The sequence below is a fragment of the Nansenia antarctica genome, assembly GCF_963989245.1.
Source record: "Nansenia antarctica genome assembly, chromosome: 2".
Lineage (NCBI taxonomy): Eukaryota > Metazoa > Chordata > Actinopteri > Argentiniformes > Microstomatidae > Nansenia > Nansenia antarctica.
The window spans coordinates 85,935,731-85,955,050 of record NC_137675.1 but is presented as its reverse complement, the minus strand read 5'-3'; the positions used below and the strand labels follow the sequence as shown (position 1 = coordinate 85,955,050).

The window sequence follows — 19,320 nt, the reverse complement described above, 5'->3', positions numbered from 1 at the left end:
ACACAGTCACAATGTGTAACACCAGGACCAAAAAGGTGTAGGCTGAAGCCATGGCTTATTGCGCCTACCCTTGTTACATGTATGGTTTTTTTTTTTTTTCCAACTTACTGAGTGATTTGTTGATGTCATTTTTGGCCCTTTTTTTTTGCAAATGTTATGCACATGGTGTATATCTGACATGCATGCTGTATTCTGTCTGTTGGGGTGACTATCACTGACTGCTGACATTTGATACTAACACATAATTAAAAGTAGGATACCTTCAGTGTTTGTGGCAAAAACGTGGTCATAAATCCAGAAAAACTATTATTTGACAGTCATTTGTTTTATTTGAAGAGGTGGCACTGTAGTTCACATAAATCAGCAGGTATTTTTGTAGTTGCATTATGCAATGGTAACTACACAATAAGAACAGACATTATCACAAATAGTAGAAAGTGCTTCAAAATTAAGTACTAACAATATACGTACAGTATGTGTGTATATGTATATGCCATAAAAAGAGACACTGGACATGAATTTCAACTAGTTACCTTTATTAAAGATAAGTAAACCTGATTCACGGTCTTATTTTACACAATTGGCATTTCCTCAACCCACAAGGTTTTACTTTGTACAATTGTCAAAAAGAAAACTCTTTTTAAATCATAACCTCTTTCAAATGGAAGGCAATAAATTACATTTATCACAAGTTCATTTAGGCACCCATGAGCACATCTCTGAGAGGTTCCTCTGTGGCCATGTTCCAATAGTCAGTCAGCCAGCCAGTCAGTCAGTCAGCCAGTCAGTCAGCCAGTCAGTTAGTCAGTCAGCCAGTCAGTCAGCCAGTCAGTTAGTCAGTCAGCCAGTCAGCCAGTCAGCCAGTCAGCCAGTCAGCCAGTCAGCCAGTCAGCCAGTCAGCCAGCCAGCCAGTCAGCCAGCCAGCCAGCCAGCCAGTCAGCCAGCCAGTCAGCCAGTCAGCCAGCCAGCCAGTCCAGGACAATCAGGTTTCAACACATCGTAATAACGTTCCAGAAGTCGTGGGTATACTAGAAAGAGAGAGAATTCTTTTTTAGTAACCACACAATTACCCAGCATGCATTAAATCAACTTATTCAAGAGTGTTCGGCTGTCTTCTAAAAAGTGCTCTTGCACTCTCTCTAGAGCGTATACCAAGTACAGAGATGCTCTAAATAGAGCGCAAGAACGCACGATGAAACACAGCTTCGGTTTATAACCAGTCTTACCATTCTACGAGCTCTGCGCCAACGATGTCGTGGACGTGGTACTTCATTTCAAATTTAACCTGCGCCGTCGTGCGTCTGCCCTCCAGCTCGGTCTTTAAGACTTCGTTATATTTGGACTTCTTGACCATGCCGAGCACTGCTTTACGACCTGAGGCGGGAGGAAGGAGGGAGGGAGGGAGGAAAAACAAACAACAAGTCAATTACCAGAGCCGTGCTAATTAGCCACTTTCCTGAGGAAAATCAAGAGTTGTTTAAGTCATTTGGACAGCAGACCGCCTCCAGTAGTTTGTCAGTTTGTCAACTCACCAACTGTCATTTGAAGAATTTCCGGAACACTCACCACCTAGAGTGCTCTATGTGTTCTATGTGGTGTTTACCTAGCAACAACACTCTGATTGGCTTCTACACAATTAAGCACCATCATTTAAGCATTTTTTTGTGAAAAACGTCACCTGTGGTCTGTGGTCACTCTATAACGTTGACGACTTTATTCACCCTCGGTACTGAATGAGTTAAGGGCTAAGTAAATAATAATAATAATACATTAGACTTATATAGCACTTTTCTAGACACTCAAAGACGCTTCAGTGTTAGTGTGTGAGAGGCTCCTACCCTGTATGATGTACTGGGTTCAGTGTGAGTGTGTGAGAGGCTCCTACCCTGTATGACGTACTGGGTTCAGTGTGAGTGTGTGAGAGGCTCCTACCCTGTATGAGGTATTTGGTAAATTTGCCAGAGTTGGGGATGGAGAGCCACCAACTGCCAGCGTCTCTCACGGTCAGAACCCCCGACTTCACAAGCTGCCTGGGGGGGAGAGAGGGAGGAGTCCACATTAGCAACGGTAGAAAACAGTGGGTGGGGAGGGAGAGGGAAAGATAGAGAGACAGGCAGGCAGGCAGACAGACAGACAGGCAGATAGATACATAGATAGATAGATAGATAGATAGACAGATAGACAGACAGGTACTTGATTGATCCCCAGGGGGAATGACAGAGGAGTCATTATTAGCAGTGATAGAAAAATGGTAGAAAATAGGAATGCATATAAACAAATCTTACATTCAAAGGATACAACACAGGGCATTATTTGCCACCTCTGTCCAACACAATAATGTAGTTTGTAAAAAAACAAACAAAACAAAAAAGACACAGTCACAATGTATCTATTCACACAAGGGCTCTGACACACAGAGAAGCAAACGCTGCATGCACAAAGCGGAGAGGCCTTCACTGGTTCACTGCTCCATACGTTATCTCTGAGTCTGTGAAGCGGAAGTCCTTCAGCATCAGGTCTTTGTTGAAGCTCAGGGCGGTGCGCGAGGGCAGCGCTTTCTCCAGGAACTTCTCCACGGCGGCCAGGGTCTCCCTGCCCTCCTCCCCGGCCAGGACCTTGGCCTTGTAGTCCGCAGCGAACACCAGGCCGAAGGCGTCCGAGTCGAAGCCTAGCTGGAACATCAGGAGCTCGCCCCGTTCTCTCAGTTCATTCTGAAAGAAACGCGTTCAAAAAACAACGACATCTCGTGAGCTTAGAATTACAAGGTTCTATCTCCGTTTAGGGTAGTTCAGAGATATTGAGTGTCAAAGTTTTTACATTCCATTATGTTTTGTGAGATGGAACCTTTGTATTTTATTACCGTAATTACTAACTGAAACATTTCAACATTTTAAAAATAACACCACACAGGCATTAATAAACACTTAATGGATCAGATTATGTAAAAAAACTCAATTTTGACAAAAATGGAGATAGAACCTTATAATTCTAACGTCACAATCTGAGGTCCGCTTAGTGGTGTATCGTTATCACAGAGACTGCCAATGGCCCCGGGCCTGAGCTGGATTATTCTTCCTGCTACGACTGGTGGATTGATGATTCACTTGCTTAGTCAAATGTATTGAGTGTAAGTCGCTTTGGACTAAGGAGTCTGCTAAATGCCAAAAATTTGAAAAATGTAAAATGCAAAATGCCAAAAATGTAATGTAAATGCGTAGCGCACTAACGCGCATACCGCACAATCGCAAGGTCCCTGGTTTGATTCCGGCCACCGACATATCCTGCATGTCACCCCTCCTCTCTCTCACCCATCCTTCCTGTCAGTCTCTACTGTCTCTATCTTCCTCTCTCACCCATCCTTCCTGTCAATCTCTGTCTCTATCCTCCTCTCTCTCACCCATCCTTCCTGTCAATCTCTACTGTCTCTATCCTCCTCTCTCTCACCCATCCTTCCTGTCAATCTCTACTGTATCTATCCTCCTCTCTCTCACCCATCCTTCCTGTCAATCTCTACTGTCTCTATCCTCCTCTCTCTCTCACCCATCCTTCCCGTCAATCTCTACTGTCTCTATCCTCCTCTCTCTCACCCATCCTTCCTGTCAATCTCTACTGTCTCTATCCCAATAACATTTAAAAAATGCCCAAAAAACATATTTAAACAAAATAATAATAATAATTTGAACCATTCTCAGGGTGGAATGTTTCCCTGTGGCATACCAGCTGTCTGTCCACCATGGTCCTGTCGCTGTGCACACTGTAGAGCTGGTGTTTCAGGACTATCTGAGGCATGGTGTCGTTGAAGAGCTTCCGAGGGAAGAGAGTCATCAGCTGCTGCAGGGTGGTTTTCACGTCGACGGGTCCCTCTGGAAGAACACATGGACACAGGAGTCAACAGACACCGTAAACGTTCATGTTTAGTTTGAGTTGTTGTTGTTGTTGTTTTTAAAGAAGTCCACTTTAGCAACAACAATAACCAGGAAGCTGAGAATGTAATTCTATAATTCAATAATTAATGAGTTATTGAGATATTAAGCATCTGAACGTGGCACATGAGAGTATCTCTTAGCTAGTAATAATAACCTAATAGTTATTGATATCCATACCATCTCCATCATTGACAGCTCCGAATTGCTTTGTAGTTCCAATTCTTCGTTTCTTCACTTTGAAAGTGTCAGAAATCAGTGCCCTTTTCCTGTTCATAACTTACAGAGATGTTGGGGGAACAACAACAGTCAAACATGTGTTGATCTTATAAAACAGTCAAACATGTGTTGATCTTATAAAACAGTCAAACATGTGTTGATCTTATAAAAACAACAGTCAAACATGTGTTGATCTTATAAAAACAACAGTCAAACATGTGTTGATCTTATAAAAACAACAGTCAAACATTGTTGATCTTATAAAACCTTCCAGTACAGAGCTAGCATGAGACTAACGACGTAGCTAGCTACGTTACAATTAAACTAGCCTAGGGTTGGTTTTCTGCGTCTGCACAGTTGCTTTACTAGCCAATAGAACATGTTAAACATACCTGACGTTGTGTTAACATCTCTTTCTAAACCATTCAGTAGTAGATCAATGACTTGGTGTGACTCCGAACAACTTGAACAACTGAACCACAGCAGAATGTGTTGTTCTTCTTCTGCGGAGTCTAACCGAACGGCGACGGGATAAGGCCGCGTTTACATCCTCACCGCCCCCTGCTGGTCGAGGTGAAACAACGCACATTCCCGCAGACCAGGGTTGCCAGATTGGGGCGGGTTACCGTCGAATGGGCTACTTTCGATCACACTGTAGTGAGGCTGGAAATTGTCAATACCACCTGGCAACCCTGGACGGGGAAAGTAGTCATACGCTTGCAAGCTGCTTAGCTCGAGGTGAGTCAATATTGTGCAGCGCGTTCCGTCTCTTTTTACCCGAATGCAAAAGTCACTACCCTAAGCAAACATACCGTAACATGCATTGCTCCATGTTTTGCAAGCCTTTTAACTAACCGAGCATGCATAGCGAGTCGTTAGTCTTTAGTTCAGTATGCACTGAAGCAGCTAGCGGTAGCAGCCCAGAGGCTAGCTCTGCAGACATGCTCAGCCTGATAAGACCTCTGCTGGGATGAAGATCAGCTGCCTCCCACTGATCAGATGTCACGTTGTGGTCGTGGTTGTGTTGTGGTTGTGGTTGCGGTCGTGGTCGTGGTTGCATTCTCCTCCTGTAGACAGAGACAGAGAGAGAGAGAGAGAGAGAGAGAGAGAGGGGGGGGGTCTTAGTGAGTGTGAGCATGGCAAAAGGACAACTACTTCTTCTACGATTTTAGTACTACTAGGCCTAAATCCCGAAACTTACTTGTTGTCCTAATTTCTAGAAAGACTGGATATTCGAAAAACAGCATTTTCCTGTTCTTCCAGATCGGCGTCGGTCAGGAGTTTGTACTGAGAAAGGAGTGCCTCCAGTTTAGCGCACAAAACTCCACGTTAACTCTTTCAATATGTTGCACCTAAGCAGCGCTGTAGGAGATCTTCCCCACCTCCCACAGTAACACTGTACCACCCCTCCTCTGGCTCCTTCAATCGGGGTGATCAGAGTCAGGCTGGGGGATGTTGAATCACACTGCACTGTTCATACTGTATAGAATGTTTATGTTATTTAAATAATATAATAAATGTCTATTTCATTGTATTATTCTGTTCTGTCACTTTATTTTGTTGTTTTCTGTGATGTGAGCTGCTGTAACGCCTTCATTTCATCTCAGGGATCAATACAGTACCTATCTATCTGCATCTGTTTGTCTACCTGTCTGTCTGTCTGTCTATCTATCTACATATCTATCTATCTATCTATCTATGCATCCGTCTATCTATCTGTTTGTCTGTCTGTCTATATATCTACATATCTATCTGTCTATCTATCTACATATATATCTGTCTGTCTATCTATCTACATATATATCTGTCTGTCTATCTATCTACATGTCTGTCTGTCTATCTATCTACATATATATCTGTCTGTCTATCTATCTACATGTCTGTCTATCTATCTACATGTCTGTCTGTCTATCTATCTACATATATATCTGTCTGTCTATCTATCTATCTATCTATCTAGGCTATCTATCTATCTGTCTACATATCTATCTGTCTGTCTATCTATCTATCTATCTACATGTCTGTCTGTCTGTCTGTCTGTCTGTCTGTCTGTCTGTCTGTCTTTTCTTTTTTAAAGTAATTTTTCTGAGTGGGGCAGTCCCACTCATATTTTTCATTGTATTGGACAGATACAGTGAAGACAGACAGGAAAGTAAGGAGAAGAAGGGAGAGAGAGTGGGCATGTCAGCAGGGCATGGGCCGGATTCGACATGGGCATATGTGTGCACTGTAGACTGCGGTGCTAGACCACTGGACCGCCCGTCTATACACATATCAATGATATTATATCTAAGTGTTTGCGTCCCTCCACAGGTAGCCATGGACCAACGTCACCGTCACAGACCCCAGCATCAGGACACCAGAGAGAGGGATGACGGCGGCGGTGGTGGAGGAGGAGGAGGAGGAGGAGGAGGAGGAGGAGGAGGTCACTTCCAGCACAAACGCTTCCGGTCGAGTCACCACCACGCGGGTGGCCCTTCCCTCACGCCGCCGCCCACGGCCTCCCAGACGCTGAGCACGCAGAAGCAGCTGTACGAGAGGGACTTCCCCATGTACAAGCAGCCCGTGGAGGTGGGCAGCTTCTCCCTGGACGCTGAGCGCAGGTTCTTCAACGACGCGCGGCAGCTGCGCTACTACGTGGAGCCCGAGAAGGCGTGTCCGAACTTTGACCTGCGGGACGGCTACCGGGACCGCTTCGTCAAGCGGGACGACGGGGTCAAGGAGAAGCTGGACCACGTCCTGAGGTGGATCCTGGCCAACAAGGCCAAGCTGCAGTCCCGGGAGGCGGCGGCGGCCTCGTCGTCGGCATGGTAACGGCATAATAATAACTGAACCGAGGAGATTGAGTAGTAATAATAAAAAGAAACAAAAAATAAATAAAAGAAAGTATAGGGGACTAATTGAGGTAGTGCTGGGGACACGTGGGAAGGGGAGAGGGGGAGAGGGTTAACTGGTGAAGGCGAGCTTGAAGAGGTGGGTTTTGAGGGCCTGTTTGAATGTTGGGAGGGTGTTGGCCTGTCTGATGTGGTCGGGGAGGGCGTTCCAGAGGGACGGGGCTGCGGCTGAAAAGGCCCTATCACCCCCAGGTCCGGAGCTTGGTCCCGGTGGTCTTGAGGGTGGTTTGGTCGTCAGACGTCACCTGAGGCAACGGGAGGGGGTGTGGAGGGGGACGAGGTCGGCAAGGTAGGAGGGGGCCAGATTGTTGATGGCTTTGTCAGTGGTGAGTAGGATTTTGAATTGGATCGGTGTATTTGACCGGTAGTTTCAGCTCGAAGCAGTTGGGCCTGTCTTGTTCAATTCCCCTCTGCCCTCTGCCCTCATTCTAACCTATTAACTTATCACACACACTGTATGTATGTATGTACAGTGGGGCAAAAAAGTATTTAGTCAGCCACCAATTGTGCAAGTTCTCCCACTTAAAAAGATGAGAGAGGCGTGTAATTTTCATCATAGGTACACTTCAACTATGAGAGACAAAATGAGGAAAAAAAATCCAGAAAATCACATCGTCTGATTTCTAAAGAATTTATTTGCAAATTATGGTGGAAAATAAGTATTTGGTCAATAACAAAAGTTCATCTCAATACTTTGTTATATACCCTTTGTTGGCAATGACAGGGGTCAAACGTTTTCTGTAAGTCTTCACAAGGTTTTCACACACTGTTGCTGGTATTTTGGCCCATTCCTCCATGCAGATCTCCTCTAGAGCAGTGATGTTTTGGGGCTGTCGCTGGGCAACACAGACTTTCAACTCCCTCCAAAGATTTTCTATGGGGTTGAGATCTGGAGACTGGCCAGGCCACTCCAGGACCTTGAAATGCTTCTTATGAAGACACTCCTTCGTTGCCCATGTGGTGTGTTTGGGATCATTGTCATGCTGAAAGACCCAGCCACGTTTCATCTTCTTATATCTTCTTAAATATCACGATACATGGCCCCATTCATTCTTTCCTTTACACGGATCAGTCGTCCTGGTCCCTTTGCAGAAAAACAGCCCCAAAGCATGATGTGTCCACCCCCATGCTTCACAGTAGGTATGGTGTTCTTTGGATGCAACTCAGCATTCTTTCTCCTCCAAACACGACGAGTTGAGTTTTTACCAAAAAGTTCTATTTTGGTTTCATCTGACCATATGACATTCTCCCAATCCTCTTCTGGATCATCCAAATGCTCTCTAGCAAACTTCAGACGGGCCTGGACCAGGGTTTCCGTTAGAAAAAATTGCCGCCGGACATCGTGTCCGGGAAGATTTCGATTTACCGGACAAACGTGATATATTCCGGTCATCATATTAAAATATAATATAGCTGTTTGTCGCAGTGATTACTGTTGTGTAGCGGCCTATATATGCCATTTAATGTCTATTTCTCATCCGATACGATTAGATGCGAGCTATATAATATATAATAATATAACATGATTCGCATGCGCGCTATGCCATTATGTCCAGCGCTGAACGGGCGCCTCACTGGGAACTGAACAGACAGCATCGATCAATGAACGGACTCCACATTACGTTAACTGAAGTTTGTTAAATTGTTTGGGATTAATGTGAGTTTTCTATTTTCTCTTTCCAGTTTTACCCTTTTTTTTAATCAATAAAACAACGTCATTTCTATAACCAGGGGGGTGTTCCATCAACGTCGCTAAAGGAAAATCTAGGCTTATTTCGTTAAGTCTCGCGAGACTCTTAAAAAGATCCAGGCATATCTTGATAGATCTTGCGAGACTTGTCAAAATAAGCCTAGATTTTCCTTTAGCGACGTTGATGGAATACCCCCCAGGTCTCGCTGGTTGGGAAGGCATTTCGTTTAGCTGCCTGTCAAATCATACTTAATCGGACTCGGGAGTATGACAATGAGGAGAACATAACTGTTTATTGAGAAACAATTGATAGGCAGGCTGGGATATGTATATAAAGAAATACCACAATGTCTAGATGTATAACATTTTATTGAACAGTGCAAGCATGTAGGCTTCTGGCGTGACACGGCTAGCCTAATTTCCGTTCATATGCCTTTTATCAGATAAAATAAAATAGAATAAAACTCTTTGAAAATAAATAGGCTTTAAATTAACTTGCAATGCGTATAGGCTAATTTCCGTTCGATGTTACAGCCGGCCTATGCCTTTTCTCAGATAGATAGGGGATAGCCCTGTAAGCTCATACGGGTCTGTATGTCGTCCTGAAGACCGGCTGTTAGATCATATCGCTGAAGTTTGTCTCCATCTTAGTGTAAATGTTGTCCGTTTCGTTTGTTATCCTTGTTATTGTGCGATAAAGTTAAGGCGCTCCGCTTCGGGCCACCATTTTCAGCTGAGCACCAAACACACACACACTCATACACACACAACACTGCCCGAGAGAGAAGGACCCGCCCCCTTTAGTTAGCCTATAGGCTAACTAAAGGGGGCGGGTCCTTCTCTCTCGGGCAGTGTTGTGTGTGTATGAGTGAGTGTGTGTGTGTTTGGTGCTCAGCTGAAAATGGTGGCCCGAAGCCAATTTGAATACAAAATGTGAACTTTAGCGAATTGTATTCAAATTGTGCTTAGAGGGAATTATTTTCACCGGACATTATGTCCGACGAGTTTTCAATTTGTCGGACTTCAACAAATGTTACCGGACAAAGACCGGTAATTACCGGTTAACGGAAACCCTGGCCTGGACATGTACTGGCTTAAGCAGGGGGACACGTCTGGCACTGCAGGATTTGAGTCCCTGGCGGCGTAGTGTGTTACTGATGGTAGCCTTTGTTACTTTGGTCCCAGCTCTCTGCAGGTCATTCACTAGGTCCCCCTGTGTGGTTCTGGGATTTTTGCTCACCGTTCTTGTGATCATTTTGACCCCACGGGGTGAGATCTTGCGTGGAGTGGAGCCCCATATCGAGGGAGATTATCAGTGGTCTTGTATGTCTTCCATTTGCTAATAATTGCTCCCACAGTTGATTTCTTCACACCAAGCTGCTTACCTATTGCAGATTCAGTCTTCCCAGCCTGGTGCAGGTCTACAATTTTGTTTCTGGTGTCCTTTGACAGCTCTTTGGTCTTGGCCATAGTGGAGTTTGGAGTGTGACTGTTTGAGGTTGTGGACAGGTGTCTTTTATACTGATAACGAGTTCAAACAGATGCCATTAGTACAGGTAACGAGTGGAGGACAGAGGTTTGACGTTTGACCCCTGTCATTGCCAACAAAGGGTATATAACAAAGTATTGAGATGAACTTTTGTTATTGACCAAATACTTATTTTCCACCATAATTTGCAAATAAATTCTTTAGAAATCAGACAATGTGATTTTCTGGATATTTTTTCTCATTTTGTCTCTCATAGTTGAAGTGTACCTATGATGAAAATTACAGGCCTCTCTCATCTTTTTAAGTGGGAGAACATGCACGATTGGTGGCTGACTAAATACTTTTTTGCCCCACTGTATGTATGTATGTGCATGCGTGCGTGCGTGCGTGCATGTATGTATGTAGATCACTTTTTCATCCACTGCACAGTGCACACAGCCTGTCATACTTTCATACTGTGTGTTTGTGTACTTTGTATCTTTGTCCTGTGCGATTATGTGTCGCTCGTGGCGGAAACACACTCATTTCACCCCTGGGATCAATAAGTATCTGTCTGTCTGTTTGTCTGTCTGTCTGTCTGTCTGTCTGTCTGTTGGAATGCCTTTCATCTTTCATGTGGGTGCAACACCAGAGGGCTGTTCTCTGGTCAGTGCTGTGTGAGCTGTTGGCCCCGAATCTCGCTACAGTTCACCTCCTGTTACCTCATCTCGTCTGTCCAACGCGTGTTAGTCTTAGATCCCCCTCTCCTCCTCCTCCTCTCAGTCCGTTAGGTGCTCGGCTAGTTGGGTCTGGACCAAGGAAAAGCCCTTTTGTGTCCTGTCTTTAACGGCCCTCTCCTCCTCCTCCTCCTCCTCCTCCTCCTCCTCCTCCCCCTCCTCCTCCTCCACCTCCTCCTCCCCCTCCTCCTCCCCCTCCTCCTCCTCCTCTTCCTCCTCCTCCTCCTCCTCCCCCTCCTCCTCCTCCTCCTCTTCCTCCTCCTCCTCCCCCTCCTCTTCCTCCTCCTCCTTCTCCACCTCCTCCCCCTCCTCTTCCTCCTCCTCCTCCTCCTCCCCTCCTCCTCCCCCTCCTCCTCCTCCTTCTCCTCTTCCTCCTCCTCCTCCTCTTCCTCCTCCTCCCTCCTCCTCCTTCTCCTCTTCCTCCTCCTCCCCCCCCTCCTCCTCCTCCTCCCCCTCCTCCTCCTCCTCCTCCCCATCCTCCTCCTTCTCCTCTTCCTCCTCCTCCTCCTCCTCTCAGTCCGTTAGGTGTGGACGTGGTGACGTGGCGGGGTCACCTGACCAAGCTGCTGACCACGCCCTACGAGACGCGGGAGGGCTGGATGCTGGCCGTGACCCGGCTGGGCGGCACGCTGTACGTCAGCGAGGTGGAGACGGAGGCGGCGCGGCGGGACCGGGAGGACCGCACCGAGAGGCACGCGGAGATGATGTACTGGGGATACAAGTTCGAGCAGTACACCTGCGCAGGTGGGTGGAGGAGGAGAGGAGGATGATACAGGGCTCCCACGGGTCCTTGAAATCCTTGAAAGTTTGTGAACTTGAGAAAAAAAAATCAAGGTCTCAAAGGTTTTTGAAAGTAGACATCATGGGTCATTGAAAGTGCTTGAATTCCCCTCTCTCTCTCTCTCTCTCTCAATTTTTAAAAATATATATATTAAAAAAAATACTTAGCTCGTCAACTAGTAAATAAGTCTCTGTATTGCTTAACTTCACACAAATTTCACAATATATTGTTTTGCTGTGCTGTGGTAGAGAAGGCAAGAGACCATCTAGTGTTCACACATTCAAGCCTCTCTTTTTAATTGTTGTCTGTGAGCGGATAGTTCCTATTATATAAATTCTCATTGATGGGTCCTTGAATTTGAGGGAATTGAGTCTTGAAAGTCCTTGAAAGGTGCTTGAATCTGATGTTTCAGAAGGTGTGGGAACCCTGATTACTTCCCAGTTCCAGACACGTTGATCACCTTCCCAGTAACACGCTTGTTTTGTTTTGTTCAGACGACGTGCGAAGTCTCCCCGACCCCGGCGGCGTGGTGAACACCAACGAGGCCTTCTGCACCGTGGTCCAGACCCGACTAGCCGAGCACAGACTGCTCTTCTCCGGCGAGGTGGACTGCCGGGATAAAGACCCCAAGGCCGCAAGCCCTCCGGCCTGCTACATCGAGCTGAAGACCTCCGCCGAGATCTGCAACCCCAAACAACGCAGCAACTTCCACAGGTAACGGCTCAGCTAACCTACAGCACGTACAGAAGTGCTGCTGCCCCCTCCCCCATGTCATTCAGACATGTGCTTTATTCAGACATGCGGCTGTGGGGCAGGAGGGAGAGCCGCCGTCTAATGATCGCAAGGTTGGCAGATCGGCGGTTCGAGCCCCCGCTGGCCACATGTCGAAGTGTCCTTGGGCAAGACACTGAACCCCAAATTGCTCCCAGTGAGCGGGCCGGCGCCTTGCATGGTAGCTTGGCCGCCATTGGTGTGTGAATGTGTGTGCGAATGGGTGAATGAGAGAACGTTGTAAAGCGCTTTGGATAAAGGCGCTATATAAGTGCAGTCCGTTCACCATTTACATGTCATGTCAAGTCAACTTTATTTATATAGCACATTTACATGCAGCAGCAGCTGAACCAAAGTGCTTCACAGGCGGGGAGCAAATAAAGGAGCACAAATATAAAACAGGTTAAGTGCAGGAATACTAGATAAAATGCAACACAATACAAGATATGAAAACAATTTAAAAAGAGAGAAGATAAAAGGACTAAAAACTATAAAAGCCAGGGACCTATCGATGGCCAACGTGTGACATGTGACATGTGCTTCCTCCAGGTTCAAGTTGCTGAAGTGGTGGGCCCAGTCCTTCCTCCCCGGGGTGCCCAGGATCGTGGCTGGCTTCCGGGACCATGACGGGGTGGTGGTGTCCGTCGAGACCTTCCACATCTCCAAGATGTCTCAGCTCATCAAGGTAAGTGAGCAGGGTTCCACAGGAAACCCTTGAAATCCTTGGAAGTTTGTGAATTTGAGGGGGGGGGAAAAAAAATCATTTTTTTTATTTTTGAAAATAGAGTCTTGAAAGTCCTTGAAAAGTGCTTGAATCTGATGTTCCAGAAGGTGTGGGAACCCTGTAAGTAAGGTCCAGGTTTTCTCTGATTTTCTTTCTCCAACTTGTCAGTCAGTTGTTGGATTGTGGTATTTTCTGCTCTAGGCGCAGGGTCAGCCCTAGTCCCCTTCCCACGTGTCCCCAGCACTACCTTCATTATACTTTTTTATTTTGTATTTCTTTTGTTTATTTTTTATTACTACTCTGATCTTTTCAGTTTGTCAAGCGTCTTCGAGTGTCTAGAAAAGCTCTATTTAGGTCTAATGTATTATTATTATTATTGTTATTATTATTATTATTATTATTATAGTCGGCGACCCTGGAGCAATTAGGGGTTAAGTGCCTTGCTCAAGGGCACATGCAGCTCCCTCTTGAGGCGGGGATCATGCAGCTCCCTCTTGTTAGCCGGCCTCTCTAACCTCTGAAGGTTATATACAAATAAAAGAAGGATTCCTAATCCCTTTGTGTTCTCTCTCTCTCGTCTCTCTCCCCGGCAGAATGAATTCAACTGCTGGAAGCCGACCGTGTGTATGAACTTCTGCAGTGACTTCCTGTCCTTCGTGAAGAGCGTGGTCAGAGAGGACGACCCCAGGTGAGGGTTCAGATCACTGAAGTCTTGGTCATTTGTCGTTACGTTGAATACAATTCAGGGTTCGACAGTAACACTGTTTTACTTGCCCGGAGCAAGTAAAACATTCGCGGGGTTTGTTGGCGCGAGCCCGACGACGCTGCTGGATCCTGGATATTTTTACCGGTGTGCAGGAAGAACAACAGACAGCGCAGGCGCCAGACCAGACTAGATGATCGTGAGTGAAGATATTATCAAAGCGTACGCGCCTGTCGATCGCCCGTACACTTTGATAATATCTTCACTCACGATCATCTAGTCTAGTCTGGTCTGTTGTTCTTCCTGCACAGAGGTAAAAATATCCAGGATCTAGCAGCGTCGTCGGGCTCGCGCCAACAAACCCCGCGAATGTTTTACTTGCTCCGGGCAAGTAAAACAGTGTTACTGTCGAACCCTGCAATTAAACAACGCAACGAAAGGCAGACCAGTTCTACAGCAATCATCATCAACATTAGGATGTAGCAAGGATAATGAATGAAGTAGCATTACTCTCTGACACTTGTGTAATGTGACGTAACGATACAACTTGAAATATGAACCCTCGGTTTACGAGCACTGAAGAGTTTCCTCGGTAAACTCCCCTCTCTCTGACTAACAGGTGTGTGTGTGTGTCTCTCTCTCTCTCTCTCTCTCTCTCTCTCTGTCTCCCCCTCTCTCTCTCTCTCTCCCCCTCTCCCTCTCCCTCCCTCCCTCCAGGGTGGTGTACCTGTTCTCCTGGGAGCCCCACAGAGAGGTGACGTACTCCGTCCACAGGGACTCTCAGTACAGCTTCCTGCCAGACTGGTACGTCAGGGACATCACCTCCAGCAGCAGCAGCTCCAGCAGCCACGACACACCCCCCCCCCCTGCTCAGACCTGACCTAGAACACCCCCCCCCCCAGACCTGATGCAGTAGACAACCCCTGACACACACCCCCTCCTCAGACCTGATATAGAGCACCCCCATCCCCCCCTCAGACCTGATATAGAGCACCCCCCCCCCTCAGACCTGATATAGAGCACCCCCATCCTCCCCTCAGACCTGATATAAAGCACCCCCATCCTCCCCTCAGACCTGATATAGAGCACCCCCATCCTCCCCCCTCAGACCTGATATAGAGCACCCCCATCCCCCCCCCTCAGACCTGATGTAGAGCACCCCCATCCCCCCCCCTCAGACCTGATGTAGAGCACCCCCATCCTCCCCCCTTAGACCTGATGTAGAGCACCCCCATCCCCCCCTCAGACCTGATATAGAGCACCCCCATCCCCCCCTCAGACCTGATGTAGAGCACCCCCATCCCCCCCCTCAGACCTGATATAGAGCACCCCCATCCCCCCCCTCAGACCTGATATAGAGCACCCCCATCCCCCCCCCTCAGACCTGATGTAGAGCACCCCCATCCTCCCCCCTCAGACCTGATATAGAGCACCCCCATCCCCCCCTCAGACCTGATGTAGAGCACCCCCACCCCCCCCCTCAGACCTGACCTAGAGCACCCCCATCCCCCCCCCCTCAGACCTGATATAGAGCACCCCCATCCCCCCCCCCTCAGACCTGATATAGAGCACCCCCATCCCCCCCCTCAGACCTGACCTAGAGCACCCCCATCCCCCCCCTCAGACCTGATGTAGAGCACCCCCATCCTCCCCCCTCAGACCTGATATAGAGCACCCCCATCCCCCCCTCAGACCTGATGTAGAGCACCCCCATCCCCCCCTCAGACCTGATATAGAGCACCCCCATCCCCCCCCTCAGACCTGATATAGAGCACCCCCATCCCCCCCCTCAGACCTGATATAGAGCACCCCCACCCCCCCCTCAGACCTGATATAGAGCACCCCCATCCCCCCCTCAGACCTGATATAGAGCACCCCCATCCCCTCTCAGACCTGATGTAGAGCACCCCCATCCCCCCCTCAGACCTGACCTAGAGCACCCCCATCCCCCCCCTCAGACCTGATATAGAGCACCCCCATCCTCCCTCAGACCTGATATAGAGCACCCCCACCCCCCCCCTCAGACCTGATATAGAGCACCCCCACCCCCCCCCTCAGACCTGATATAGAGCACCCCCATCCCCCCCCCCTCAGACCTGACCTAGAGCACCCCCATCCCCCCCCTCAGACCTGATGTAGAGCACCCCCACCACCACCACCATGCCACGCCCCAAGATGAAGAGAACGGTCCTCTGTGACTCAGTTGGTAGAGCATGGCGCTAACAACGCTTAGGTTGTGGGTTCGGGATTCCCGCCCGCCGGGACAGTATGTACTGACAAATGTATGCACTCACTGTAAGTCGGCTTTGGACAGAAGGTGTCAGCTAAATGGCGTATTATAATGAATGAGAAACACCCACCATTTACCCCCCCTGTTGAATCAAGGACATGCAGATCAGGTCGTAGATCAGTTTGGACTTCAGCAAGACACACACACACACACACACACACACACGGACACACAGACACATGTACACACAGGTCTGGATCAACAGAGTGTGTGTACAGCCGCTGAGCCGAAACCTGAACTGAAACTGAAACCTTTTTTCTAATCGAAAAGATGCATAGCCTTTTTTTTTAAACGATTGTTTGTCTGTCTTTTTATTTGTGTACAAGAATGGGAATGATGTCACAATGTGATTGTGTGTATGTTTGTCCGAAATAATTGTCAGGTCTGAAATTGTTGAGCAATAAAAACACCATGACGACTTTCTTTTTGTAATTTTCCCTCAAACAAACTCTTTATTAAATCCCCAGGCTTTTATCAATAAGAAGTTACCATGCCCAGGACGAATTAATCAGTACATTCATTAAATTGTTGTCATTAAACAAACTTTGTTACATACAAAAAAAAAAAAAAAAACACATACAGTATCCACTGCACTGTAAGTCATAAGGAGGGGAGGGCTTCAAGTAAGAATATCACTGTTGCATCAGAAGTTTTAACCAGAGTATTTCTGTAATTATGTAAACCGCTCATTCAGTGAACAGACTGCGAACGTGCCATGACGATTTGATCCCCCCCCCCCCCTCCCTCCCTCCATTGTACAAGGTACTGAAATTGAGGTAAACGATAAAAGAATAAACGAATGTTGATCTTAACAAAATGGAGCCGACTCAACACGGTGCAAACCTTTCAGATCGGTTGCGTGGGAAACCCAGACACAGGACACAGTAGCGTAATCCACCGTGGATTATTCTGTTTTGTTCCATTTCAATCTCGGTGCTCTCTGAGTGGGTGAGCGATCGCACCCTAGTGAGTCAGCCCGTTCACAGGACAAGACCAGACCAGTTTCAACCAGTCTGTGGCCACGGAAAAATGGAATTAAATGAACCCTGAGGGGGTTAATTCCCAAGGAAACTCTGGTCTTATTTTTGATAGAGATTTATCAAAAATAAGCCTGGATCTTCCTTTAGCGTTGTTGATGGAATACCCCCCTCCCCCCCTGATGTCTGAGAAGCAGGACATTAGTTAAGTGAGGATGACGAAGCACCAGGGATGAAGGTACATACAGTCTACAAAACTGCTTCTGAAAACAGTCCTCCCCGCCACAGAACGCCATGGCACCGCTCATCATCACACCATACGTCACAGGCTTGAGTCAGGCCGCCATCCAAAACGCTTTCTTGCTGCTCTATCTAGAGCACATCTGCACTTGGTGTAGGCTCTAGACAGAACACATCATCTGCACTTGGTGGAGGCTCTAGGTAGAGCACATCTGCACTTGGTGGAGGCTCTAGGTAGAGCACATCTGCACTTGGTGGAGGCTCTAGACAGAACACATCTGCACTTGGTGGAGGCTCTAGGTAGAGCGCATCTGCACTTGGTGTAGGCTCTAGGTAGAGCGCATCTGCACTTGGTGGAGGCTCTAGGTAGAGCGCATCTGCACTTGGTGTAGGCTCTAGGTAGAGCACATCTGCACTTGGTGTAGGCTCTAGGTAGAGCGCATCTGCACTTGGTGGAGGCTCTAGGTAGAGCGCATCTGCACTTGGTGTAGGCTCTAGGTAGAGCACATCTGCACTTGGTGTAGGCTCTAGGTAGAGCGCAAGAAAGCGGTTTGGAACACAGCCGTACTCCACCTCGAACAGGAAGAGGAAGTCGACCGTCGTTACTATAGAGGCAACTCACCGACCCCTCCCTGTTTCACAACGTAACGTCATAAACTCAGACGGCATAACGACCAGACGTCATGCTGCGCTTGATGTGTGTCACCTGTCTTTAGAAGAGTGTCAGAAGAAGTTAAGACGTCTTATCGGAGTCTGTAGTTCTTAGTTAAGGAGGCACTTGGCACAAGGCAGGTAGCTAGGCATCTTTATCTGGATGGTTACTGAGTCTAGATGACTAGGGATTAGGGAAGGATAGGAAGATGTGGGGGAGAGTTATGGCTACGCAGGATGTTGGTCCTCTGGGCTCAGTTGGTAGAGCGTGGCGCTAACAACGCTTCGGTTGGGGGTTCGATTCCCACTGGGACCGTATATGCAGAAAAATGTATGCCCTCACTGCAATGTTAGTCGCTTTGGATAAAAGCGTCAGCTAAATGGCGTATATTATTATTATTAGGCAGATTATTCGAATTACTAACAATGACAATGTCTTGATGCTGTTGTTCAATTCGCCCCCAAAACACGCTACATTTATTGAGTTCTCTAGCCTGTTCATTTTTCATCAACAGCATCAACCCTATTGGTGGTCTGTGTCGTAAAGACCAAATCTATTTCATGAACTGGGGGGTATTCCATCAACGTCGCTAAAGGAAAACCCAAGCTTATTTTTCTTTTTTTTGTCTTGCGAGAGAGCTGGATTTTTTTCTTCTAAATCTCACGAGATTTATAAAAAATAAGCCTGGATTGTCCTTTAGCGACATTGATGGAATACCCCCCAGGTCTTTTCTGTTTATCATGGGAAAAAATACATGTTTGTGTTTTAGATTGTTTTAAATGCCACTATGCCAGGCACTACATATACTGTATTTACCTGATGAGCATATTTTTCTATTCTGTATTAAACATAGTAATGTTTTGATCCGACCCACTGTCTATTTCTCCATCTACCAAGCAGCAAAGAGGTAAAAACCAACATTGATTTTACTCGTTGTGTAAAACATATTTAAGGTTTAATACTGACACACTCAGCAAACGGAATTAGTTGTTTGTCTCGCTGACATCTCTCAAAGTTAAGACCTCGTGGTAAACTGACATCTCTCAAAGTTAAGACCTCGTGGTAAACTGACATCTCTCAAAGTTAAGACCTCGTGGTAAACTGACATCTCTCAAAGTTAAGACCTTGTGGTAAACCATCAACATATGCTCTTAAAAACGTACACTTCTAAGAGTAACTCTTGGTTATATTCAGAATTAAAAATGTTAAGACATAATAACCAAGAGTTACAGTAAATGGAATTAGTTTTTT

General features: G+C 46.9%; 2 protein-coding genes across 2 annotated transcripts; one reads left to right on the top strand and one right to left on the bottom strand.

Annotated features, from left to right (window-relative positions):
- Positions 1-261: 261 nt before the first annotated feature.
- LOC308151181 (inactive serine/threonine-protein kinase 19-like) lies at positions 262-4,644 on the bottom strand. Its single transcript, XM_080524006.1, has 7 exons — positions 4,535-4,644; positions 4,104-4,202; positions 3,718-3,863; positions 2,476-2,711; positions 1,933-2,030; positions 1,227-1,374; positions 262-1,028 (listed from the first exon to the last, which is right to left on the bottom strand). The coding sequence occupies exons 2-7, from the start codon at positions 4,198-4,200 to the stop codon at positions 983-985; spliced, it is 771 nt and encodes a 256-aa protein (XP_080380132.1). The 5' UTR covers positions 4,201-4,202; positions 4,535-4,644; the 3' UTR covers positions 262-982.
- A 1,920-nt stretch (positions 4,645-6,564) lies between these two features.
- dxo (decapping exoribonuclease) lies at positions 6,565-14,790 on the top strand (the record flags this gene model as incomplete). Its single annotated transcript, XM_080523598.1, has 6 exons — positions 6,565-6,952; positions 11,449-11,675; positions 12,207-12,426; positions 13,033-13,168; positions 13,801-13,895; positions 14,628-14,790. The coding sequence occupies exons 1-6, from the start codon at positions 6,693-6,695 to the stop codon at positions 14,788-14,790; spliced, it is 1,101 nt and encodes a 366-aa protein (XP_080379724.1). The 5' UTR covers positions 6,565-6,692.
- Between the last annotated feature and the right edge of the window lie 4,530 nt (positions 14,791-19,320).